Source organism: Mustela nigripes, chromosome 10 (genome assembly GCF_022355385.1).
Source record: "Mustela nigripes isolate SB6536 chromosome 10, MUSNIG.SB6536, whole genome shotgun sequence".
Lineage (NCBI taxonomy): Eukaryota > Metazoa > Chordata > Mammalia > Carnivora > Mustelidae > Mustela > Mustela nigripes.
Window position 1 is genome coordinate 4,018,432 of NC_081566.1, and position 26,737 is coordinate 4,045,168.

The window sequence follows — 26,737 nt, forward strand, 5'->3', positions numbered from 1 at the left end:
TTGTCTCCCTCCCGATCCCATCTTGTATCATTTATTCCTTTGCTACCCTCCAAACTCCCCATATTGCCTCTCCAATTCCTCATATTAGGGAGATCATATAATTGTCTTTCTCCGATTGACTTAATTTCGCTAAGCATAATACCCTCTAGCTCCATCCACGTCCTCGCAAATGGCAAGATTTCTTTTTTTTGATGTCTGTGTAGTATTCCATTGTATATATATTTCACATCTTCTTTATCCATTCATCTGTTGATGGACATCTAGGTTCTTTCCATAGTTTCAATTTGGATGTTTTTTAATTTTTGTTGTCTGATTGCTATGGCCAAGAGTTCTAATACTATGTTGAGTAAAACTGGTGAGAGTGAACTTTCTTGTATTGTTCCTGACATTTGGGGAAAAACTGTTTTTCTTCATTACGTATGATGTTAGCTGTGTGCTTTTCATATATGGCCTTTATTGTGTTGAGATATATTCCTTCTAAACCTACTTTGTTGAGGGTTTTTATCATGAATGGATGTTATACTTTGTCAAATACTTTTTCTGTGTCTATTGAAATGATCATATTTTCTCTTTTCTTATTGATGTAATATATTGATTGATTTATAAATATTGAACCACCCTTGCATCCCAGGAATAAATCCCACTTGAGCCTGGTGAATGATTGTATACAACAATTGTATTGTTGGATTCGGTTTGCCAATATTTTGTTGAGGATTTTTTCGTCTGTATTCATCAGGGATGTTGGCCTGTAGTTGTCTTTTTAGTGTAGTGTGTTTATCTGGTTTTGGTATCAGGGTAATGCTGGCCTCATAAAGTGAATTTGGAAGTTTTCCTTCCTCTTCTATTTTTTGAAAAAGTTTGAGAAGAAATAGGTATTAACTCTTCTTTAAATGTTTGGCATAATTTACCTGTGAAACTTTCTGGTCCTGCATTTTTGTTCATTGGCAGCTTTTTATTTACTGATTGTTGGTAATTGGTCTGTTCAAATTTTCTGTTTCTTCCTGCTTCAGTTTTGACAGTTTATATGTTTCTAGGAATTTATTCATTTCTTCTAGGTTGACCAATTTGTTGGCATACAATTTTTCGTGATCCTCTCTTACAATCCTTTGTATTTCTGTGGTATTTGGTTATGTTCCCTCTTTCTTTTGTGAAATGAAACTCTCTTATTTTGATGAGTCTGGCTCAAGGTTTATCAATTTTACTGATCTTTTCAAAGAACCAGCTCCTGGTTTCATTGGTTTGTTCTATCATTTTCTTAGTTTCAATATCATTTATTTCTGCTCTAATCTTTATTATTTCCTTCCTTCTGCTGGTTTGGGGTTATGCTTGTTCTTTTTCTAGCTCCTTAAGTGTACGTTTAGGTAGTGTATGTGAGACTTCTCTTGCTGCTTTAAGGTAAGCCTGTATTGCTATCAACTTCCTCTTAAAACTGTTTTTGCTGCATCCCAGAGATTTTGTACCATGGTGTTTTCATTTTCATTTTCCTTGAGGTAATTTAAAAAACAAAGTCTTTTTAAGTACTCTCTACACCAAACCTGGGCTCAAACTTTCGACTCTAAGGTGCAAAGTCAGATGCTCCGTGGACTGAGCGAGGCAGGCAGCCCTCCATGTAATTTTCTATTTCTTCTTTGGTTGCTTGGTTGACCCATTCATTATTTAGTAGCATGTTTAACCTCCACGTTATTTGTGCTTTCTCCAGACCTTTTTTTTGTGGTTGATTTCTAGTTTCATAGCCCTGTGGTCAGAAAAGATGTATAGTATTACTTCAGTCTTTTTGAATTTGTTGTTTTTTTGGTAGCCTTATATGTGATCTGTTCTGGAGAAGTTCTGTGTTGACTTCAAAAGATTGTGTATTCTGCTCTTTTTGGATTGAATGTTGTGAATGTATCTGTTAAATCCATCTGATCTAGGGTGTCATTCCAAATCTCTGTTTCTGGGATGCCTGGGTGGCTCAGTGGGTTAAAGCCTCTGCTTTCGGCTCAGGTCATGGTCTCTGGGTCCTGGGATCAAGCCCTGCATCAGGCTCTCTGCTCGGTGGGGAACCTGCTTCCTCCTCTCTCTCTCTGCCTGCCTCTCTGCCTACTTGTGATCTCTGTCAAATAAATAAATAAAATCTTTATTTAAAAAAAAAACAAACTGTTTCCTTGTTGGTACTCTATTTGGATGACATAAGTGGGGTGTCAGAGTCCCCTACAGTTATTGTATCACTTATGAGTTAGTACCTTTATGCCTGTTATGTATTTTTATGTATTTGGGTACTCCCATGTTGGGTGCATAAATATTTAGAGTTGTTATAACTTCTTGTTGGATTGTCCCTTTTGTTATTATATACTGTCCTTGCCTCTTGTTACAGTCTTTGTTTTGAAGTCTGTTTTGTTTGATGGAAGCATTGCTCTCCCAGTTTCCTTCTGACATTCATTTGCACGATAAGTGTTTCTCCATTTCCACACTTGGAGTCTACATGTGTCTTCAGGACTTAAATGAGTTTCTTGCAGGCAAAAACCTTTTTTTTTTTTTTTTTAGATTTTTTATTTGTTTATTTGACAGACAGAGATCACAAGTAGACAGAGAGGCAGGCAGAGAGAGGGAGAGGGAAGCAGGGCCCCCACTGAGTAGAGAGCCCGATGCGGGACTCGATCCCAGGACCGCGGGATCATGACCCAAGCCAAAGGCAGCGGCTTAACCCACTGAGCCACAGAGGCGCCAAAAATCTATTTTTTAAATCCAGCCTGTCATCCCGTGTTTTCATTGGAGTGTTTATATGTGTGTGTGTTAATTCTAAGTAGTTATTGGCAAGTATGCATTTATTGCTATTTTGTAACTTGTTTTGAGGTCGTTTTTTAGTTGTCTGATCCTTTCCTGTTCTCTTTCACCGTTTGCTTACTTTCTTTAAAGCTATACTTGGATTCTTTTTTCTCTTTTTTTTTGCACATCTATTCCTGGTTTGAGTTGTGGTTACCAATAGGTTTGTAGATAACATCTGCCTATAGCAGCCTCTGCTAAGTTGATGGTCACGTAAGTTTGAGCTTATTCTTTACTCCTCTCCCTGCCACATTTTTGGTACATGATGTCATACTTTACATCCTTTTATTGTGAGTCCCTTGATTGATTCTTACAGATCTGCTCATTTTCACTGCTTTTCCGCTTCCGATGTTTTTTTATTCTTATGGTCTTTCCTTTCCACTCCGAGTCCTCGTCAAACAGTTCTTATGGGCTGGCTTAGTGGTCATGAGCTCCTTTAGCTCTTGTTTGTCTGGAAATTCTTTCTCTCTCCTTCTATTCTGAATAATAGATTTGTTGGACAGAGTATTCTTGGCTGCAGATCTTTCCTTTCAGCACTTTGAAAAGTCTGCTGATGGCCTTATGGAGAGTCCCTTCTTTCTCCTGCTTCTTTTAGAACTCTCTCTGTCTCGCTCCTTTTGGCCACTTTAATTACTACGTGTCCCCACTACGTTCCTCCCTTTCTATGATCTTTGACGTGGCTTCCTCTCTACCTTTAGTTGTGGAGCGCATTCTGCCAGTCTTCAGATCATTTTCCGGCTTAATTACACTGATGTGAGTGTATCTAGTTGTATCTGTGGAGCAAAGTGAGTTTCGGGTCCTCTGACTCTGCCAACTCTGCCCTTCTCAATAGTTTCTCTCACAGTATTTTAAACATCTTTTTGTATGCTGATATTTTTGAATGGAATTGGTTTGGATGGAAATTTTTTTAAAGATTTTGCTTATTTACTTATTTGATATAAAGAAAGCAAGCACAAGCCTGGAAGTGGGAGAGGGAAAAGCAGGTTCCCCACTGAGCAGAGAGCCCAGCCCAGCCTGATGTGGGGCTCAATCCCAAGATCCCGCAATCATGACCTGCGCCAAAGGCAGATGCTTAATCGATTGAGCCACCCAGGTGCCCCAAAAGGAAAATTTTTATACCTCTCGTTTGAAAACATGTTATGGTCAAGTATGATTTTAGAAATTCTAATGTGATAAGTTTGGGTTTGAAATTTAAAAGCCTACAGAAGCATTTTTACCAAAAAGTATAAATTAATTTTTTATTAATTTATCTTTATGTGATTATCATACTATAGAGTGAAATACCAGAATCATTAGAGTTGTAAGAGTTTAAAATTTTTCTCCCTACCTTTGGCAGATCAACTGGACAAAAACTAAAATGAAAAAGCATTTGATTATTGTAAAAAATAAGGTCAATTCAAAAGATCTGTGGGTGTTTGTTTTTTAAATATATAAATACTGGATATCTGATAAGCTACAAAAGCTGTAGAAAACTAGACATACACAGCAAACTTTAAGTATAAAAGCTGATCTATTCTGAAAAAGAAAATATACTCCAAAATGGATCCAAATAGAAATCAATACTTAACAAAGTATTTGGGCCATAATAACAATGAAAATACCGAACGGGGTGCCTGGGAGGCTCAGTCAGTTAAGTGTTTGTCTTCAGCTCAGGTCATGATCCGAGGGTCCTTAAATGGGGCCCTCCATTGCGCTCCCTGCTCTGTAGAGAATCTGCTTCTCCCTCTTGCCCTCCCCCCACTCCTTCTCTCAATCTCTTTCTCTCTCTGTCTCTCAAATAAAATAAATAAAATCTTTAAAAGAAAAAAAAAGAAAACACTAAGCAGGAAACATTGTAAGATAGAGCCAATGCTATACACAGAGAAAAACTAATTATTTTTAAATCATTTTTAATGGAAGTAAATAAATTTAAAAGGTTGGAAAGTGAGCAACAACAACCAAAAAAAACTAAAGAAAAATTAATAAAGATTAATGAGTTGGAAAATAATGAAAGAAAAATATGAGAGCTTAAGTTACATACAAATTTAAAGCTTCTGTATGGTACAGAAGACAATAAACAGTTAAAAAGCAAATGACAAATTAGTAAAATATTGGAGCATGTATGACATTCAAGGGATTAAATATCCTCAAAATAGAAATGTTTCTATTTAATTTGTTTAAAACAGAACAAAAACCTATTAGAAAAAAAAGAAAGCTGACCAAATCTGTAGACATTCATTTAATACCATACGGGGAGGGGGGTAGGGGAAAGGGTTGCTCTAAAGTCTAGTTTCATGAGCAAACAAGAATTGTGAATTAGAATAGCCAGCATTGTTTTTGACCTTTCAAAGTAGGAGAGGTGTGAAAAGAATATGGTCATGATGTATAGCCGTGAGGCAGCTGTCCTTGTATACAAGATGCTGCACAGTGTAGATGCTGCCCCCCCTGGAAGGCAGCCAGTTGGTGTTACGTATCGAATGCTTTGGTTATATGCCAACCTATTGGCCAGGCAGTTCTACCCTTAAACATCTACTTTGATCGAATAATTCAATAATTGTGCAAAGGTATTTGTTCAAAAATGACTTTAAAACATTATTCACAGTTATCAGTGTTTAAAAGCAGCATCAATATCTATCATGGATAATTGGTTTAATAGAGTATGGTAGGTACATCAATGAAATGCTTTGAAGCAAATTAAAAAAACATGTTAAGTATATATTGACTGCAATGGGATTTTCATGATAAATTAGCTGGGGGGAAAAAACCTGTCATGGATAATATAATCCCATTTTTGCTTTAAAAGTTTTATACAGGATTATATCTATATTTATATATTTGCACATAGAAATCCTGAAAAGATACACACCAAATATTAATAGTATGGGCAATTTTAAATTTTGTTCCTGTATCATTTTCTCACATTCCTTGATAACTGTCTTTTGTGCAGTTTTCAAAAACAGGTTTTAAATACACCTTCGTTGTAACACTGTATGTCAACTATATTTCAGTAATAAAATTTCTTAATGAAAAAGACAAAGATATTTAAGTGGAAGATAGTGAGAAGAAAGAAATATAAAATGCCAAAAATAATATTCAGAAGGAAAAATATAGAACATAAATAGATTAAACTTTATAAGAAAGTTAAAGATAATAATATAAATAGTGGAAATTAAGATCTAAGACTCTACAAATGTGGTATAATTGTGTAATCCTGTTACTATTATTCCATTTGTAATGAATATGTAGGGGTTTTTTACTTTATTTCCCTTTACTGTGGATGTACAAATATGTTATTTTTTTCCACTGAATTGCATATTGTTGAAGGATCGTGTTATGAGACTGACGCTTACATTCCCTCATTGCCTGGGGCTCTCAATAGTGCCTTTGTTTCACTCGCTCAAATTCCATGGTGCCCAGTCTCCCCGTATTCCTGGACCAATCTTTCTTCCTTAAATTCCATATCTGTACCTGTCAGCACCATTGCCCACTATGATGATGCTGTGCAAATGTACAAATACACACACACACACACACACACACATATTTATGTATGTATATAAATATATATGTAAAATATATATAAATATATACAAAATATATATATATTTTTAATCTGAGGATTATTCAGGGAGCCATTTCATGACTTAATTTCTGGCCCTGTATCTTCTATTTTAAGAATCTAATTGAGGTTTAAAGATGATAACATATAATATGAAGCAAATGAATTCTGCAAAATTTAAATCCAAAAGTTGATTCATTTGCCTTGAATTCATTCATGTATGCAACAAAATGTATAATCTGAACGTTGAAAAAGCAGGATAACAGTTGAAGTCTTGAGGTCATAATTACAGTATCTACTAAGAAATGCTCCTCTTCGGGAGGGGAAAAAAACCCAAAAACCTCCTTTTGGTTTCAGAGTCATGATGGCTATTAAACAGTATTAGCTGTGTGTTGGCTAGGTACTCTACCAGACACTCCTGTTTGAGCAAGCACTAAACAGATTGGGGCGCCTGGGTGGCCCAGTCATTAAGTGTCTGACTTCTGCTCAGGTCATGATCCTAAGGTCTTGGGATCAAGCCCTGCTTTGGGCTCCCTACTCGGTGGGAAGCCTGCTTCTCCCTCTCCCACTCCCCCTGCTTGTATTCCCTCTCTCACTGTGTCTCTCTCTGCTCAATAAATTAAAAAAAAAAAAAAAAGACTAAACAGATTAAGGCTAGTGACTATTAAAACCAGTAACTTGAAAGATCAAGCCAGGTTTATGTAAAAAAGGAAAGCTAAAATTGAAATGACATTTACAACATTTAGGACAGGCAGAGTTAATACTTTATTTGCTAAAGTTTAAAGAGTTCTTATAAACCAATAAGAATGGACACTAATAAAAACAACACACTGGAGTGGATTTGTAGGGAAGGTCAAGAGCCTGCCGGGGTAGTTCTGAGGAGAGATGATGGCTTGGGTTAGGGTCACAGCCGTGGAGATACTGAGAAGTGGTTGGATTTGGGATATACTTTGGTGGTAAAGCCAATCTTTTAAGATTTACTGATGGGTTAGACATGGAAAGTGAGAGGATGAGATCTTTAAGTCTTAGAAAGCAGGTACTTGTTAGTGCCATTTAGAAAGATGAGTAGTATGGGGAAAGGAAAAAATGGGATGGGTCGTATTGTTTTGACCCTGCTAAATTTGGGATGCGTCAAACACATCAGTGTTGAGTCAGGATAGGCTGAGTTCAGCTCCTGCAATAAACAGCTCTCTGAATCTTGTGGCTTCCTCCTGTGACATTTATTTCTCGATCATGCTGTACGCCCACCTCAAGTTGTTGGGGTCTCTACCTCTTGTTATTCTCAAGACTCAGACTGATCAGATTATTGCTGATCCCCACGGCACAGGAAAAGAATGAGCAGAGAGTCACAGACTGGCCATTAATGCTTCTGTCTGAATGTGATGTGTCATTTCCATACCCTTTTTATTATCCAAAGTGAACTATGTGGCCACACTAACTCAAATGGGCAGGGAGGTACCATATTATCAAGTCCTTGGAAGAAAACCTGATATTTGAATGACTCTCAGCATCCAAGTAGAGATGCCTTCTAGACAGTTAAATGTGCAAATCAGAGTGGAGAGGAGAGGGCTTCAGGCAGAGATTGGACATTGTGAGATATTAAAAATTTTGCAGCTAGGGATAAAGTGTAGAAACCAAAGAGAAGAGAGCTGAGGACAGAATCCTCTCTCCTTTAGAAACACAGTAGAAGAGGAGAAACCACCTAAGGAGACATGGAAAGAAGATTCGTGGAAGTGCGTTCTCGAGTGTGCACATCCCCGTGTTTCTGCGTGTGTTTCTATGAGCGGAGAGAAAGGTGTAGGAGAAGGGTTTGAAGAAAAGCTAGGGGTATTTCTAACTTTTTTAGACACCCATGTACTAACTGATTTGTTAATGTACTCCTATATTATTTTCATAAACTTAGAAATTCAATAAGGTAAGGAAACTCTATACAAAAAAAAGTGTGTTGTTTTTGGGGGGGGGGGGAACAGTAACATTTAAGGAGGCTGGACAAGTGGGCATGGAGCACTCCATAGGCAGCGAGAAGGCCATCTGAATGTATGCCTGAGATCAGTTGGCAAATGACAATTGTTACTTACAAGCCGTACGCTTGTACATTAAAAATTAGTCTGAGTGAATGGAGCCCAGAGACTGGTATTCCAGAGTGAAGCCTAAAATAAGTCACTTATTTAGGACTCCTTTTTTTGTTTGTTTTTTAAGAAACTGCGAAGAGGGACTAGCATATTTTAATTTATGACTCTGTTCCTTTCTAAAGCATTTTATTTTGTTTGTCCCAATCTGATGTCTTTTATTTTAGTACAAAGTTAGGAATGGATTTCTCTTAATTATTGGGGTAAGCAAAATCTAGTATACAAAATTCTAAGAAGAAAACAGAATAGTACATAAATAAAGCTTTAGGAAATATATTTGTTTGCAGACCAACTAACTCAATCAGCCCTAAATTCAAAGACTAATGTTATTTAGGGCTATCTAATTGCATAACAAAATGGGGTATTAAAAACCAACTTTACATAATTATAACATACATTTTGAAGCATAAATTGCTATTTCTGACCAAATTTAAGCGAAGAAAGTTCTAATTGGGGCATTTTCATTTTAGTCATTTTAGTAATTGGTCATTAGTCCTGCAATTTTTTGTTTTGTCACATGGCTTCGAAGAGAATTGGTGACACCAAGAAATAAGGCAAAACAACAATAAAAAAAAATAAGAATATGATGTAAAGAGCAAAAATATAACTTAAAAAAAAAAAAAGGCTTCACCTGCTGAAATCTTTCTATCATTGCAATTATTCCCTCACATAAGAAACCAGGAAAAAGTCTTATTTCCACTTAACTCATTGGTTCTCAGCAAGGGATGATTTTGCTCCCTGGGGGACATTTGGCAATATCTGGAAATATTTTTGATTGTCAGACTGGGGAGGTACTACTGGCATCTAGTGGGTAGAAGCCAACAGAAGAAAGAATTATCCAGTCAAACGTGCCGATAGTATCAAGGTTGATAGACCCTGACGTAGCTTGAAAGAAGCATGCAAAGTTCCCCTACACTAAAAATCTAACCTATGGAGATTTACACCTCTGACCTTCATTAACTGAGCCCAGTTTCCTTAGGATTGGTGGAAGTCCTGGAATGTGCTCGGACTGCAGACTGTGAGTGTGTGCCGTCCACACTTCCTCTCTGCCTCCCCAGTATCTGCTTCATTTGAAAAATACTCCCTGTCCTTTGATGTGCTGGTTCGCCCAAGAAAGTCTGACAATAACCAAAGAGATTTGCCTACTTGGACTTGCATACTTGGTCAGGAGGTTCAGGGTCGAGGATTGTGGGTATTACAAAGAATTGCCTTTCCTAACACTTTTTGTGAACATATGTCTTTCATTAAATGAGTAAAACCCAATTTTTGTAAATTTGGGTAACTTTTACATGCTTCCATTAAGAGCCAATTTCAAAATTAGAATTCCATGAAAACAGAAAAGTTAAAATATTTCTATATTTAAGCATTATAACAAGATATAAAAATAGACTCAGTTAGGTACAGTGAAAATCTGAGCCTTTATCAGAAAAGCCTTTTTAATGATCCAACCTAAACATTATCATTTGGCCCGTTTCATGTGGTCTAACAATTCAACTCACCGATTGTCAAAGAGGACACTCTCTTGACCAAAATGTGAAATTTATTGTCTCTGAATCAGTTTTTTTTTTTAAAGATGGCCAGTACACCTAGACCCAGAGAGAAAGCAACTCGTGTCATTTGCTTGGCCCGTTTAGAGGGTTAGAGGAGCTGAGAGGGTTATAATTATGATGAACAATAAAAGGATGAAAGTATGTAACTTATAGTATTATATAGATTTATAGAATATGAGTACACACCAGGGAGGGGTGGCTGTCTTAAGTTTCAGCTTGGATTATATAAAGCAGCATCGTTCTTGTGGTCCTGGAACAGATCTTTAACAAAGACGCTGTATTACAACTGCCTAATAAATAAGAAGGCCTCCCCGATGGGGAGAAGGCAGTGTTTGAATTTTAATACTAGCCAGGGAGCATTAGGCACAGATGTGACAGGACAGGATTTTGTGTATTGGTAATTTGTATAATATTGTATATGGTTAATTTAGCTGTTTCTTATTTGGTTATCGTCTGTCTTCTTAACTGTACTTAACCGTACTATCCCCAGTGGTTTTGTTAACTTATCATATCCCTAGAACCTGGGACGTCACAGGTAGTGAGTAAATATTTATGGAACCATGCAATGAAAGCTTATAAACGATGGAAGAAACAAGTCAGAAACTGTGAACGTGGGTGTATAGTTTCAGGGGAGAAGTCGGTGACCGTGCACAGGAGGGAAACTGGGGAGTGGTGAGACTCGGGGAAGGAAGGGGAGTGACAATGAGGTAGGAGAAATAGTCCCCCAAACCAGACCTCCAGCCGTTAACCTGGTCACCATGATCAGTTCATCTGAAATTACTGTAACGGACACTGAAATGTTTACCCGGCCAGATGGCTTACACACCTCATTCTTAAGGGCTAGGCACAATCATATACTAATAAAACTGATGACTGGGCTTTTTTCCCAATATATGTAACTTAAAGCTGATGGAGCTTCACTCTCAGGTCTGTCAGCTTATTTTGTACCGTGGGAAAAAGATCTCTTTGTATCTTAATCTTTTTTTGTGCAAGTTACCCTGAGTCTCCCTCTTAGTTTGTTAAATGGACCTTGATGTTCATCTCTACCTCACAAACGAGCGGACCCTTGTGATGTCCATAGAATGGTGCCAGGAGCAAGGTCAGTTCTGAAAAGGTGTTGGCTAGCTTCAGTACCGTTGGTTTTACAACCGCGTGGTCTCTTACGCCTTGTTAGAGCGCCAGGGTTCTGGACCCAAGAGTTGTTCCGATTTCCGGCATCATTCTCACTCTGCAAATACCATCCTTGTCCAAGCTCGCGGTTTACAAGGACCTCACTATCTGCTAACCCTCTGACAGGCATCAATTCAGCGACCTGCTGCTGAGCTACGGTTTGGCCTTTCCCCTCCGGGTCTGTCTGTCACCCGGCATCTGGGCTCCAGAGCGTTCTTCCGTGCCCTGCTCCCATCAGGTACTGCGGCTTACCCTCCTGAGTAGTTCTCTGCTTTTGGATATTCTTACATAAAAGTTCTATATGGAAGCATTTCCAAGGTATGCTCAGCCTATTTAAATAAGAATATTTGATTATCAGAAATGTTTGAAATACATTGTACACTCTCGTTTCTGGTGAGACACAGCACGTGAGCCTTTTTTTAATTTGAAAGCCCTGGAATGGGAATGTGAATGCAGTTCTTGAATTTATTTTTCCAAATAATATCCCCGCCCTTTTTTAAACAATACCTGTCACCATCTAGTAGTATCAGTGTTCAGTGGGACACACCCTTGCAGAACAGGCAAAAGAACAAGAAGGAGTCTCTAGCTTAGGGTTTCTCAGTGTGGGCCCTCTGACCTGCGTCAGACATTCCCAGGCTGCTTTTTACTTATTTTTATTAACATATAATGTATTATTTGCCCCAGGGCAAATAGTGAATCGTCAGGCTTACACACTTCACAGCACTCACCATAGCACATACCCTCCCCAATGTCCATAACCCCACCCCCCTCGCCCTAGCCCCCTCCACTCCAGCAAGCCTCAGTTTGTTTTATGATATTAAAAGTCTCTTATGGTTTGTCTCCCTCCCGATCCCATCTTAATTCATTTTTTCCTTCCCTACCCCCAAGCCCCCTGTCCTGCCTCTCAACTTCCTCATATCAGGGAGATCATATGATGATTGTCTTTCTCTGATTGACTTATTTTGCTCAGCATAATCCCCTCTAGTTCCATCCACCTCGTTGTAAATGGCTTGATTTCATTTCTTTTGATGGCTGCGTAGTATTCCATTGTTTATATCTATCACATCTTCTTTCTCCATTCATCTGTTGATGGACATCTAAGTTCTTTCCATAGTTAGGCTATTGTGGACATTGCTGCTATAAACATCGGGGTGCACGTGCCCCTTCGGATCATTACATTTGTATCTTTAGGGTAAATACCCAGTAGTGCGATTGCTGGGTCGTAGGGCAGCTCTAGTTTCAACTTTTTGAGGAACCTCCTTACTGGTTTCCAGAGGGGCTGTACCAGCTGCTTTACCCAGGTTACTTTTTAAAAATGCAGATTCCCCATCCACTCCCAAGTCTTGTAAATTTAAACATCTGAGGATGTCTCCTTGGGAATCTTCATTTTAAGTGAGCTCCAAGGGTGATTTTGATAACCTCCAAAGTCTTAGAATTACTACTCCAGGTACTAACACTAGACATAAAGTAAGGTACAAAAACTATTAACATATCCCTTCCATTACCATTGGGGGAGAGTTTATACCTGTGACTTTTGATTGTCCTGTGAGGAAGATTGAGGTAACGCTAAGAATCGTGCCCCATGTCTGGGTTTATCAAAACCTCAGCTTTCCAATCCTACCACTACCACCTCCCACACCCCCCACGCTCCTCCCCACCGCACCTCAAGTCCCTGTCAGCTGTGATCAATAGCAAATCATTTTGCTGGTAGGGAACCGTTCTCTTCTCTCGTTGAAAACAACTGCTGGCGGTCCCCAGGCTGGAAGGAAGAGCTAGAGAGGCCCTAATACGGTTCTTCATGGCACAGGATGAAGCAGCGCCAGGCCACGGGGTGTGCCCCGAGGGCTTAAACCAACTCGCTTTTTTCTGTATATTTGTTTGTTCAGGGAACTCATTACCATATCCCTTTGTACTTTTGTGCTAAGAAGCTCTGAAAACGTTTTTCAGACGAGCCAAAAGTGTACAACCAGCGCTTCATTTTGGTTTTAAATCCAGAGCGAAAGTAGATCTGAACCTAAGATGTATAAATGGTGGACGATTTAGTTGTACAGGTTTATAGTTTTAGGGTTTTTAAAAATCTGATTGCTTTTTGGAACTCTTCTGCTATATAATATGAACTTGTTAAAAGGTATTTTCACATTTTCCTTCTTTGGTGATTTGCATACTTTGTGCCCTGCCAAGTTTGACCATAGTGATGTTCACTGACATTTGTTTTTCTAAATAGAAAATAATATTTGATTGCTTTTAAAGGAGAGTTGAGGGTAACCTCTGGTTGTGAAATATTTTGGTATGTTAAGTTGTTCCCTTTCGATGTGTAAGAAACTGTTTCATTCCTTGGGACTATTTTAGCGTCTACTTTTAACAAAATGTTCTTCCTGACTTATAACGGTATTGAAAATTTGCGTTCGCTACCCTTGGGCGATCGGGACAGAGGGAAGATGCCATTTTTGAAAACGCTGACCCAAACTGTATTATCTGTTTCCATCTGTTTTTCCACCAGTCTGCTTCTAGAACGTTTGCATTGGCTCATATCGCCTTGAGAGACCTCATCTGTGTCGACCCCTCTTGCCCTTGTCCTGTGTTCCGCATGAGTCATCTGCTCAGAAACCGGCGATCACCTGGCTCGGCAGGCCATCTGCTCAACCAGAATACTGGGGCTTGACCGTGCTCAGGGCTCAGAGCACCCAAACGAGCAACAAACACTTGGTGTTCAGCTTTAGGGAGTTCTTCTGCTTGCCTGGACCAGCCTCCCAGTGTCCGAGGCAGACCGCGAGCCAACCTGCTTTCACAGTCATTCCTGCTCGTCCCCCCTGCGGGAGCGCGATGCCATGTATTCCTCTCATCCCACATCACTTTGGTTCAACAAGCCTTTATTAGGCCCATGCTAGGTGCCGAAAACGCAAATATTACTAAGTCATCCATGATTTCTGCTTTCGAAGAACTCACTGTCTCCCAGAAGCTTCTAACAGAAGGTGGTGATAGATATGTTCAGGGTTCAGTAGCCCCCAAGGAGCGCCCGGCTGCCCGCGGCCCAGGTGCATGGGTGCGGGAGGGTGACACCTGATTTGCTGAGCTCAGACGTGGTGGAACTTACACCTGAGCGGGCGGCAGCTAGGACAGATCAGAGTGGTGGCTTAGATTGCGCAGCCCAGCAGCAGGTGACAGTGAATTTAACGGGAGGCTGGAAACCCGTCAGGAGCTTCTCCCAGAGTCTAGGGAAAATGGCGGCCAGGGCCTGAACCAAGAAGAGTTTTAAGGAATAGATCATCATCTGATGATGTGAATGAAAAACATGTCCATTCCCGGTCTCTTGGGTTAGGATCATTCTGGGAATTTAGTAGGTGATCAGCATGGAGGCTGACACATTCCCCTGCATTATAAATCATGGGTGTTGGTTTCTCCTTCACCAGGGGAATCACTGTTCTGTCCCCACTGCTGGCCCCAGCTTCTGTGCGCCCCTGTCCCCCAGACTGGTCTCCTGCCCCACTTCCCGGTGCTCCACAGCTATGACCATAAAGGTTTATGTTGACCATTGGGATGTACGTTTCCCCATCCCAGTCACGACAGACATTGAACACTAGTGGGCATTACCATCCGTATGACAAAAGTGACAGATGAGAATAAATTGTTGTAACCACTTGTCAGGTTTTGGGTTTTGGTTTTTTGGTAGGTTTCTTTTCCCACTTAATCAGTGCAGTGGACCATTTCTGTAGTTTAAAACACAACAACAGCAGAAGCAGGCATAGAGAAGTCGTGGTCTGCCGGTCATGTTCTGGGTCTTGTCTCTCGGTAATCTGTAAAACTGTTTTATTTAGGATCTGAGCCTCTTCCTTTGTTCCTTACCGTTCACATTTCTTCTTTTTTTCTTACCTTTTTGGGGGATCCAGAGAGTGTGTTTGAAAATGGGAAATTCCTTAAGAAACCTGCAAAATATATTTTCTCCATTGAGTTTAAAAAAAAAAAAAACACCTCCATAGCAATAAACTTGGTTTAATGTGGTCAGTTTTATCACAGATCAGGCCTGCCCAAGGCAAGGGAGCTCAGCCAGTAATTTGGAAAGCCTTTGAAGCCACATGCACATGTATACATTAACCTCTAAAACTAACCATAATTTTAATTAACATAAAATAATCTAAAGACATGCTGATTAGGCACCGTGTGGCTTGAACAAAGCATTCTGGGGGGGGGGGGGGGGGGGGGGGGAATAGAGAACCCTGACCATTCCTATCCCCAGCAAACAAGGCTTTCTTTAATCATTTCGAAGCACATTTCATTTTGCTCAACTTTTTTTTTTTCCACTATGTTCTTAGAGACCAAAAACAACAAAATTCCAAAAGCTTTTGCTAATTAAAATGAGAGGAACTGAAACTGTTATAGATTATGTCAGTTAAACCCCAAATTAGAAAAGAAAAAAAGACTCCAGATCTCTTTTAAAGTATATGATTTACACCATATTCCAGTAAATCGATGCAGGCCGAGAACTTTTCATTCACTTCTCTTGTGTGTCATGTGGGGCACACTTAGAGCAGTTGGTTCTCCTCGGGACAAAGCAGGAAGAATGAACTCGAGCCAGTGTTGCCTTTTATGATATGTGGTTTTGAGTTTCAGAAGAGTGGAGTACAGTGTGAATCATGGAAGCAACCGGCTGAAAAAATCCTCAACTCTATAACAAAAAGCAGATTTTTTTCCACATTTCATCCAAGTTTTTATTTCACATGCAAGTCTGAGATACAAAATATTCTGTAAAACTGTGAGGAAGCCACAGTAGTTCTTGCTGTTTGGGGGTTTCCCAGAGAGAATCGTGTTCAGAATGTTCCCTTTTTTGCCAAATGGCTTATTATGCGGACTGAATGGCCCAGCAAAACAGACAAGCTCATCTCCATTTTATTATACATGTTATTTACTGGGGTTTCCCTGAAGAAAGCTGAAGAATTCCTTCCCCATGAGTCACTGACCAAGTGATTGTTTTTTTAAAATATAAACTTCCCTTCAGCTGGTCAGTTTGGAACACGGTCTTCTCATCTTCTGTAAATGATCATATCTGTAGCCAGATCAAGTGCCTTCAACGTAGCCAGTTTCTTTCCATTTAACACTTAAGTTTAAGAAATCAACAGCCCGATCAGGCCAGATTCAGAGGACACTCTCCTCCGAACGTGACTTACATAATTACATTTTCATTGCCTTGGCAAAATGCCTCTCCTTGTTTTAATTTGTGCTGGAAATAAGGGATGCGGAATCCACCCTTTCCCACAAGAAGCGCTGGTGGTCACTGCGTCCAGGCCATGCTACTTTTACCTTTGTGGGTTAGTTAGAAAGTCGTGTCCTCTATTCTCGTCTTCTAGAATAAAAATCTGCAACCATTGTCCTTGCCAGGAGTTGAACTTTCCGATGAAATACCAACACCTTAACGAATGTGTCAAGATGAATGTTAAGGTCAACGTTTCCCCCATGAAAATAGCTCTATAATTGCAATCATCCATTCTAAAAGGAACAATGTTATTTTAGAGAATATTTCTGAACCCCTTCCCACCCACTTTCCCAGTGGCTATAAGAAGCCTGCTGTTGCCAGCTGAGTGGTCTAGAGTCCCTGCTAATTACCTCCTTCCACAGCTTTTGATTTGGAGCCCAACTGATGGCGCCAGAGGCTGAACCACAGTCAGATCTACAGGCCCCTGATTTGCCAGATGGAATCTATGCAGTTTGTTTCCTTTCTCACAGTGTTTTTGTGACGGCCTCAGCTCAAACTGGAAATAGAATAGGAATTACTTCAAACTATTAATGGCTATTGGTTTAAATTTTGAGAAAAATAGCCGTGGAATTCTAACTTCGTTGCCCATGTGGTGTGTGTGTGTGTGTGTGTGTGTGTGTGTGTGTGTATAAATGTATGTGTAAGCTTACAAAAGGACACATGGAAACATATCACAAAATTGTTTTTCCAAAGATGCTGGCATTCTTTTAATTATATTCCAGTAACACACAAATACCAAAAGCCTTCAGAATACTTCACATTTGATATCCTTGGAAAGCTTTTATTCCATTGCCTATTGATGACTAATGTGTCTCATGTCCAAATCAGATGTGCCTAGAATATTTGCTGGAGTGGCATTCTTTAAAAATCTGAACACAGAGGTTTAGTTTCATTGCGTTTAAAAATGTTTGTTTCTCAAAAAGTATTTTCTCAGCTGTGTCTTGCTTATTTGAGTTTCCTTCAGAAAGAGAAATTGATTTTGCTAGAGAAAATAATGTGAGTGGACAAAACCGTCTCAGACAACTGTGAGTTAAAGGCTTTCTCAGTTAAACTGCTTTTTTCTCTGTTAATTTGGTTCCAAAGGCATTTGGGATGGTCTGGTAGTAAGTCAGGCATTTCAAAATCTATAGGGCAAAGCAAATGGAAATTTATCTCAGTTTTCTTCATTGATGGGAAGTCAGAAAATTTTGCAAATTTTAAAAGGCCGGTAATCCAACCCCCCCCCCCCCGCACACACACGCGCATGCGCCCACACACAGCCTGTGAATCATTAGAATAAGTCTTCTTTGTCAAAGGCACCAAACTTCTAAGTATTGCTGTGCCCACCTAATTCACTTATTATTCCACATTTAGTTGGCACCTTCGTGTGTCTGGCCCTCGTGCTTACCGCGCGGCGCGCTGTTCTTCTTCTCAGAGAGCTCCCAGGCCAGCAGGGGAGAGGAGACTGATGAGAGAATCATCTAGCTCACCGGGTGTGATCACTGCTGTAAGGGGTACATGACGAAGGGAAGAGGAGGGCTGCCTAGTTATTTTTCCTGACAAGCAGGAATGCGGATCAGAAAATGCTTTAGGGAGGAAGTGACTTCCGAGGTGGATTTTGAAGGCTGTCAGTAAGAATCTGAGAGAAGGCTGGGGAAAGAGGAGTGGATCCCAGACAGGGGAGCTGTGTGTGTGGAAATTCCAGAACATGAGAGTGTATTGAAGTGCCTGATGCTGGACGACTCCGGCCACAACCGTCTGTGTGAAGACGTGCAGGGGAGGCTGAGGGAGAGCGGGTGTGGATGGATGACGGAGCTTCTGGGCTCCGTGTGCCATGGAAAATGAGTAATTAGCAGTATAAATGGAATAGGTTGTCTACAGTATATTATTTTATGAAATTAAAACTCACCGATAGGAACAGCTTTTTGAAGCTACAGGTAGATGCAGTAAAATAACAGGAGGAAAGTAAGGTAACGGTGATTGTTCTCACGATTGTTTCATCCACTCCTGTTACCTCCGGTGGCGCAGGCAGGGCTATGACGAGTTGGTTGGTGGAAGGTACTGTATGAGTAGATACACATGGGACCTCTCAAAAAAGTCCCAGCTTTCAGTTTTGGTAATGACTTCACTGGTGTTTATTGCATTATAAAAAATAACTAATTGAAATAAATAAGTAAATAAAATTGGTCTGCCCATTGACCAGTGATGAAAGTGTGCCATGAACCAAGGATTATGGTCACACTGAGGGGAGACGGGCAATCTGAGAATTTCCTGAAATTGTTGAAGTCCACCAGTTCTTAGACTCAGGAAACATAACAAGTCCCAAATAGGATTAAATAATAAATAAATACTTACCTAGGTACATCCTAGTAAAACCAAGGGACACTGAGGAGAACAAGGTCTTTCAAGAAACCAGGAGAGATCACTTACAAAGGAAGTGAAATCAGCCTGAGTATTGATCAGTTACCCTGGAAGCATCATTGCCTGAATACCTAGTAGAGCCAGGACTCAGGTTCGTATCTTCTGATTTCTATTCCCATATTTGTTCCAATATTCTACCAAAACTTATCATGCATCCTTGTATAGAATATTTTGTTCACAGTCCTTAATGCAAACCAGAAAAATAGCAGAATCAAGGAACTCAAAAGTTTGAAAAGCTGGACAAAAAAATTGAGTAATAATCTGTTTCACTTACAAAAATTTCAGTAAGACTTATCTAGGTAGAGAAGATAAGGGGGAAATATTATTTGTTTACTGTCTCAGTATGTGCCAGACGTTGTGCTAGTGTTTTAAATGTCCTTCAGCTCTCACTACAGATATTTATGGGTTGTAGTTCGAGTTTCCATTTTGTGGTCTGAGAGATCATGGCTTGGAGAGAGGAACTAACTTACCCAATTTCAGAGCTGGTAAATGGTAAATTCAAACTCTAGAGAGGGACCAGCCAACCCTGCCCAGTGTTCCCAGTAGCATTTTTAGTAAATGAATAATGTAATTTATATTACTGTTTGGTGTCAGCAGATGGAACCCTTTCTGGATAGCCTTCCAGTACCGCCACTCCCAGTGTCGGGGTCCTGACCCTCGGACTTGCTGAGGCATCTCATTTCTTCTTTCACGCTTCTCTAGACCTCTTTCCCGCTCAGATACTTGACCGGCCAGTTAGCCATTTCAAGGAGACTGGCTGTTTTCTGGGGGTGCAGTGGTTTTGGATGCTGACTCATGCACCGTCTGGACAAAGTACTGAACACTTTGAGCCTCAGTGTCCCGAGATGCACATGGAGAACGAACACACGCCCCTCACGGGTCAGTGTGATGACTAAAAGAGAAAATCAAATCAGTAAGCCCCGAGTTCTGTCCCTGGCACTAGAAATTCTCAGTAAGTGATGGCCGCTGCTCACGTGCGATCTGTTGCTGGTACAGAGAGAGCTTATAAGAGCTCAACACTTCGTATTTTCCCTTCCTAGTTTGCCTGAGAATAAGTGACTCCTCTTTACTTAGTCTGCTGGTTGTGTTCTGGTACAACCTTGGATCGAGTTGTCATTAACTTTAGATCATTTTAATTAAAAAAATCATAAAATATTCTGTTTTGAATTTCACATGAAGGTAATATAAATGGATATAGGAATACATTACCAAATACCCATTTTCTAAATTGAGATTAAAAAAAAAAAAAAAAACCTCGCCTTCATCTCCTGAGTCTTTCACTAGAATGGAATACATGAAGACAATGTTCACTAAACTTCTGAAGAATTCAGTGTTCTATGGGCATTTTGGCCAAAGAGTGTTTTCACATTTAGGGTTTATTATACTGAATCAAGTGGCTATGCTCAGTCATTTCAATGATACAGTGACGCGTGGAGGCGATGACCATGGCGTCAGCAGGAGGAAACACAAAAGCACTAGATCTTCGTCTTGAGGCCAGAAGAGGGAGGAGGAGAGGCAGAAAAAAAATTCTGCTAAATCAGCAAACATGTACATTGGGTGATGCATGTACATGATCCGACCAAGTGCTAGGTTGGTGTAGATTTCGGGGGGATAAAAGGCCTGTTGTCTGTTCACATCATGCAAATGATAAACCTAACAGGCAGAAATTTTCCTATTTTCCACTCCAGCTCATCTACAAATTTTTCAAACAAAGAAGATAAAAGCTGTTACAGAACATCTTTCTTCTCTGTGTTTAGTGGCCATTGACTTGGCATTTCTATTCTTCTTTAGGGCTTTCTGGTAATAACATTGTGAGGTGGCCACATCTTTCATACCCTTCCATTTTATCTCTTTAGTGCGTGTGTGTTTCTTGTAGGTGGACTAGGTCTCTGGCTATTGAGCTCATATGCTCATGAATCTAGATCTCTGGGTTTTTTCACTTTGCAAAACCACACTTTCCATGCCACTTAGTCATTCATGCGACACTCACACTTTCAGAAGATCGCTAACCACCGTGGGCTGCTAGGAAGGAAGAAAGGCCGTGCTTAGCTTTGGAGAAAAATAATGTAAAAACAGTCCTGCCAGGAGCACAGCGGTGCAGTAAAGTATCTAGATCATCTGTTAGACTGTCAGAGACAGGAGGCTGCTGGATAGACCCAAAGGGAAGAAGCAAATTGCAGTTCTTACTGCTGTCAGACTGACTTTGTAAAAAGGATTTGGCTCTCTTACACAAGACACAATTCTTAGGATCTTTCTGTATCCGTGGGGAACTCATCTATCTGCCTATGCATGGAACTTGCCAGCCATGAACAGCATAGCGTAACACTGCTGAACAGTTCAAGGTACAAGGATAAGAAATGTCGTGCTTCCGTTTCCAACTGAAACAATGTCGGCAAATGCAGGCCGGCTAAACAGAATTATCCAAAATGGAGCCTGTCTGAAATGCCAGGTCTCCCAGAGATGAAGGTACTGTTCCCTTCTTCTTTCTGAAGGCTGAAATTCATTGGCATCCACTGATAGCCTTTAAAATATTACCCTCCTGGGAAACCCTGAACCCCCTTAGCCCTTAGATACTTCAAGACATTCAGTTGTTTCTGATCAGACCTATGCAGTTTGTAGTTTGAGTCCTCTGACTCCTATTTCAGTAGACCAGCAAAGAAAAGTCACTGCCCCAAATGTAGCAAATATTTATCATCTAGATTCTCTTGGTTCCAGGGACCTCCTGCAGCACTTTAAAAAATTTTCTCTGTGCTTGAAAGGTCATAATTTCAGGGCTCTCTCTGGCAGAATACATGCCACAGGTCATAATTCGAGAACTCTGGCTTTTATCGGAGCCCTTAGAATGGTAAATAGAGAATTTCTTGTGCCAGAGAAAATGCAAAATAGGAACCAGCCAGTTCCAAAGTTTAGCAACAGAGTAATTGATGGCTTTCTCCAAATATCTGTTAAAATTTTAATATAATAAATCATAAGATTTTTTTTAAGTTAAATTATTTAGCGACAAGAATTTAGCACTTTCAAAGCAGCCACATGGGCCGTTGCCCAGAACTCCCTTAAAGATTGCTTTGCTGAGGCTGTTGGACATCTGTCAGCGTTTTCCGCATAAACCATCGGCTCAAAAAAAAAATTCTTCAGGCTGCAACTTGATATGTCAGGTCTGAGCTCAGGAGTTTTTATGTGTATTCAGGAAATAACTTAAGCTGTTTTTAAGTTAGAGCTATAGGGGAAAAATCGAATACCAAGACACACATTTAGCTTATACATAGGTTAAAAGAAAATGGACTGCCACCCAACTAAAACGAAGGGAAAACATCTAAACACTTCCACGGTAGTGAAGTTTTCTTCACACTGTGTTGCCGAAACAGGATGTCTTTATTGGAGCTATGGTGACCACATTCTTTGTAGGATAGGGTATGGAGCTCTGCCCCGCTTTAATTCCAGAGGTCAGAATGTGCCCACCTCTTGGCAGCTGAGGATGAACGGCTTAAGGGACAAATTCCAACCCTTCAGCTTTCCAGATCCTTGTACAGCCGGAGACTAACACAATAAACAGCATTTGCCAAAAGGCATCGTGATCCTCTGGTGGGTTGTGGTCTCGCACAGCTTCGACATACATTATCTTGACGTCTAAAATTACTTCTCAGAGTACAGCTGTGTGTGTGTTACTGGACCTCATTCCACTGGCTGATCCCGTGTAGTCCAGTTACAACAAGAATGCACTTTTGAACCGAAAACTGTCACTACAAATCTCACTGAGCGCGCAAGGATTCATGAGGAGGCCCGGTTTATTGGTTTGTGAGGATTTGCCAGTGAAGGTAGGGAGACTGTGCCTTAGAACTGTTATTGTATTCAAGATGGAAAAATCATTTTAATGAGTGAACCACTGATTTTTTTTTCTTGATGTTAATTGAAAATAGAAAGGCAGGGAATGAGCAAGGCCTTCACAACACCAGTCCACTGTGCCAGGTGTCTCTGTTGTAGGCCTTCTTTGAACTAAAGATTCCCTAAATCACTGCGGCACTTCTGAGGGTTACCTCAGGGGGGAACCCTCAAAAATGTACAAGCAGTTAAAACTATACTAAAATTGAGCCGCTGTTTTACTTACAGATCTCTGTGTGGCTCCCTGACCTAATCACAGTGTCTTTTGTTGCAACAGGATTTTCTTCCCCATAGAGATGGGAAAATGCCCCAGTTTTTCTGATTGATCTGTACTTATCACACTGAATTTAGGTCTTTGAACACTGAATTTCAGTCCTACCTCTTCAACTCATATTGTATGGCCTTGGAAAAAGCACACATCTTTTTGACTGGTAGTTTCTGAAAAAGGAAAGAAGTCTATGTCAGAAGCTCCAAGGGAGTTATGGGAGTAAAACATTTTGAAAACTGTATACCTCTACCTTTATACCAAGTATATATTCATCTGAATAGTACACAGGATTGTTCCTAGCATCAAAGGAAACTAGAAATCTAAAGTACCTGGAACCCAAGTAAAATCCCCACCACCACCAAAAAAAATGGTGGTTTGAGTATAATTTGCTTTTAGTATCAACCTCTATTCCACTTATTCATGGTTTACAAAATGCCTTGCAAGGATGGGTAGCTCTTCTGGGTAGCTAGTAACAGTATCAGTACACAGTCCTTATACACCATGTGTTGATGTGTATGTGCATGTCTGTGGTTTATAAAACATTTTGCTGTAGAATATTCTGAAGTAAAAGAAAAGACTAGGCACTGATCAGAGTTCACAAATCTTTATTATTTTAAACTCGTAAGAAATACAGAAAACACTGTGGTGCCACCATAGAGAGGAAACAGGAGAGTAGGGAGTTAAGACTATGGTGAAGCCACAGCTGTCCATGGGGCATTTGCCATCACTGTACTGAAGAGCTCTGGTTTTCCATGGTCATGTGGGGGATAGGAGAAAAGGTGTCAGCCAGAACATGTTGGAAAATTGAAACCAAACCCTCTGCCAGTAAGAAGGACCCTCAAAGATACACACCTTTGAGATGAATTTATCTGCCAGTAATGAAAGAAAGCTATTTATCTCAGCCCAAGCTCTGGGTAGAAGGAAAGAAAAGTCTTCTTTGAGAATCAATCCATTGTTAGAGAATCTGTATGATTTGGGGTTCAAGTTTATACCCCTTAACATGGTCGAGCAGAATGAAAACTGGGACGTTAAGTTAAAGTGGTCCAGGTGGGAAGCAGTTTTGGGTGCCTGTAGAGACATAAATATTCTTTGAAGGTACACACCCCCACATCAGACCTAATAGGATTCATAGAAATAAAAACCAGCTGGACATAAATACACAATCCAATATTTATTTTTTATTTTTATTTTTTAAAGATTTTATTTATTTATTTGACAGATCACAAGTAGGCAGAGAGGCAGGCAGAGAGAGAGAGGAGGAAGCAGGCTCCCCGCTGAGCAGAGAGCCCGATGCGGGGCTCGATCCCAGGATCCCAGGATCATGACTTGAGCCGAAGGCAGAGGTTTTAAACCACTGAGCCACCCAGGTGCCCCCACAATCCAGTACTGAAAAGTACTCAAAAAATAAATAAATAAAAGAGAGAGAGAGAGAGAAACCATCATGAGGGCGTCAACAGATTAACAGTAGAAAAGAATCTGGACTATGTTTATTTTTTTTAAGATTTCATTTATTTATCTGAGAGAGAGGATGACAGCACAAGTGGGGGGGCGGGGAGTGTAGTGGGAGACGGAGAAGCAGACGATGCGGGGCTCCATGCCAGGACCCTGGGACCATGACCTGAGCCAGAGGCAGACGCTTAACCGACTGAGCCACCCAGGTGCCCTGGACTATGTTTAAAATGCTTAAAGAAATAAGAGCAACTCATAAACTTGAGAAAGGAACAGCTTTTTAAAAACACAATGCATATGTTTTAAAGAACCAAATAGAGCTTTTAGAAATGAAAATGAGTAGGGGCACCTGCATGGCTCAGTCTAAGCCTCTGTCTTCTGCTCAGGTCAGGATCTCAGGGTCCTGGGATCGAGCCCCACATCGGGCTCCCTGTTAGTTGGGAAGCCTGCTTCCCCCTCTCCCACTCTCCCTGCTTGTGTTCCCTCTCTCGCTGTGTCTCTCTCGGTCAGATAAATAAATAAAATCTTAAAAAATAATAAAACTTTATGCATAAACTAAATACCTGAAGAGACTAAGTGAAATGGGTCATATACTGATTGCATGCTGATAAACACTTAGTAACGATCTCTCCAGGGGAGTAGAAGAGAGCCCCTGTCCATGTCCTGTTTGCTAGCTTCCGTGCTGCACCTACTCCTATCACGGCCACTTTTAAACTACCAGTGTGATGACAGTGAGTGCAGAACTGGGAAGAGATGCTCTCGGCTGGTTCCTGGATGCTGGTTCACCCCAGTTCCTACAAGGACTGACTGCATAACTGTATCAGTTGCCCAGAATGCAGCATAGAGAGAGAGACAGGAAATGTATGAGACATGAAAGAGAGCATGAGGAAGTCTAACCTATGTTTAATCATCATTCTAGAAGCGATTCAGAGAATGGCTAAAATATTCCCCAAATTGATGTAAGTCATGAATCCTAAGATCTAGGAAAACCACAGATAACATGCAGATACACATTGTAACGAAATTTCAAAACACCAAAGACAAGCAGACAATCTCAAAAGCATCCAGAGAAAAAAGAGAGATCAACTTCCAAGAAAAAAGAATTAAGGCTTCTTAAGAGCAGCAATGGAAACCAGAAATGGACCAGTTTCCAGAGTACAGAGAGAGGAGCTGTTAACCTAGAACTGCATAACTTAATTAAAGCATTATTTTATAGTGAGGGCATAATAAAGACATTTCAGACAACCAAACAGTATTTATCACCAATGGATGCACACAGAAAGAACTACTTAAAGAGGAATTTTAGGAAGAAGGAAAATGATCCATGAGGATTACGGACAAAAAAAAAGGATAAACATTTAAGTAAATCTAACCCAACACGAAAACAACCACAATAAGCAGTCTAGTAATTAAAAGCCATGTGACAGTTTTATTTCCCCACAAAAACTTAACAGTTTATTTTGCATTTAATTGTATTACCACTTAGAAGCTCTAATCACCTTTTGTTCACTTGTGACTTAGAAAACAGATAAAAAATGTTAAAGTATTTTGGCAAAAGTTTCCCTTGTTTTAGTCTAAATTACACTGTGTTAAGCATAACACAAACTGGGGTGGGTTTTTAGTTTGTAATGAAAGATCCATAAATATCTCTAAGAAGAAAACACACTCCTCTGCGTATGTCCTTTCGTCTCACTGCCTCACTCCATCACTGAGCATCTGAAACGAGGTGCGAGCCTTTTCCACCCATTAAGCTAGACTGTGACACGAGCTCGGTCCTACCATTGAACTCAGTTCTACACTGTTTACCAGCAGATGGTCAGACCCCACAGATAAGGGGTTCCGTTCTATAGGAGTGCCCCTCTCCCCTACCTAGCTGTGGGTGCCAGTCAGAAGTTCAGGCTGTCAGCTATGCCTCCAACCAGCCTGGCAGACAGAAGTCCCTACAGCCCGTCTTCTGGTTTGGTAATTTGCTAGAGTGGTTCACATAACTCAGAGAACAGTTTATTTTCTAGACCCCTGGTTTACTATAAAAGGATTTACCTCTGGAACAGCCTGATGGAAGACATGCATAGGGCAAGGTATGTGGGAAAGGGCACAGGGTTGCCATGCCCTCTCTGGGTATACAACTTTCCCAGTACCCCCCTGTCTTCACCAAGCTGAACGTCCTCCGAACTCTACCCTTGTGTGTTTATGGAGGTTTCATTATAGAAACGTGATTGATTAAATCATTGCCCATTGTCTACTGGCAACTGAACTCCATCTCCAGCCCCTCTCTCTTCCCCAGAGGATGGGGCTGAAAGTTCC

The 26,737-nt window shown here is 40.4% G+C and overlaps 1 protein-coding gene across 3 annotated transcripts in view; it reads left to right on the forward strand.

Moving 5' to 3' along the window:
• DNM3 (dynamin 3) overlaps positions 1-26,737 on the forward strand; it is a 540,277-nt gene that overhangs the window by 454,604 nt on the left and 58,936 nt on the right. The window contains exon 17 of one of the 3 annotated variants that reach the window (XM_059412463.1): positions 13,690-14,798. The exons of the other annotated variants lie outside the window; for them this stretch is intronic. Coding sequence (XP_059268446.1) covers positions 13,690-13,851 — 162 coding nt within the window. The 3' untranslated portion in view covers positions 13,852-14,798. Of the gene's footprint in view, positions 1-13,689; positions 14,799-26,737 lie in introns of those variants that run through there. 3 annotated transcript variants of the gene reach the window in all.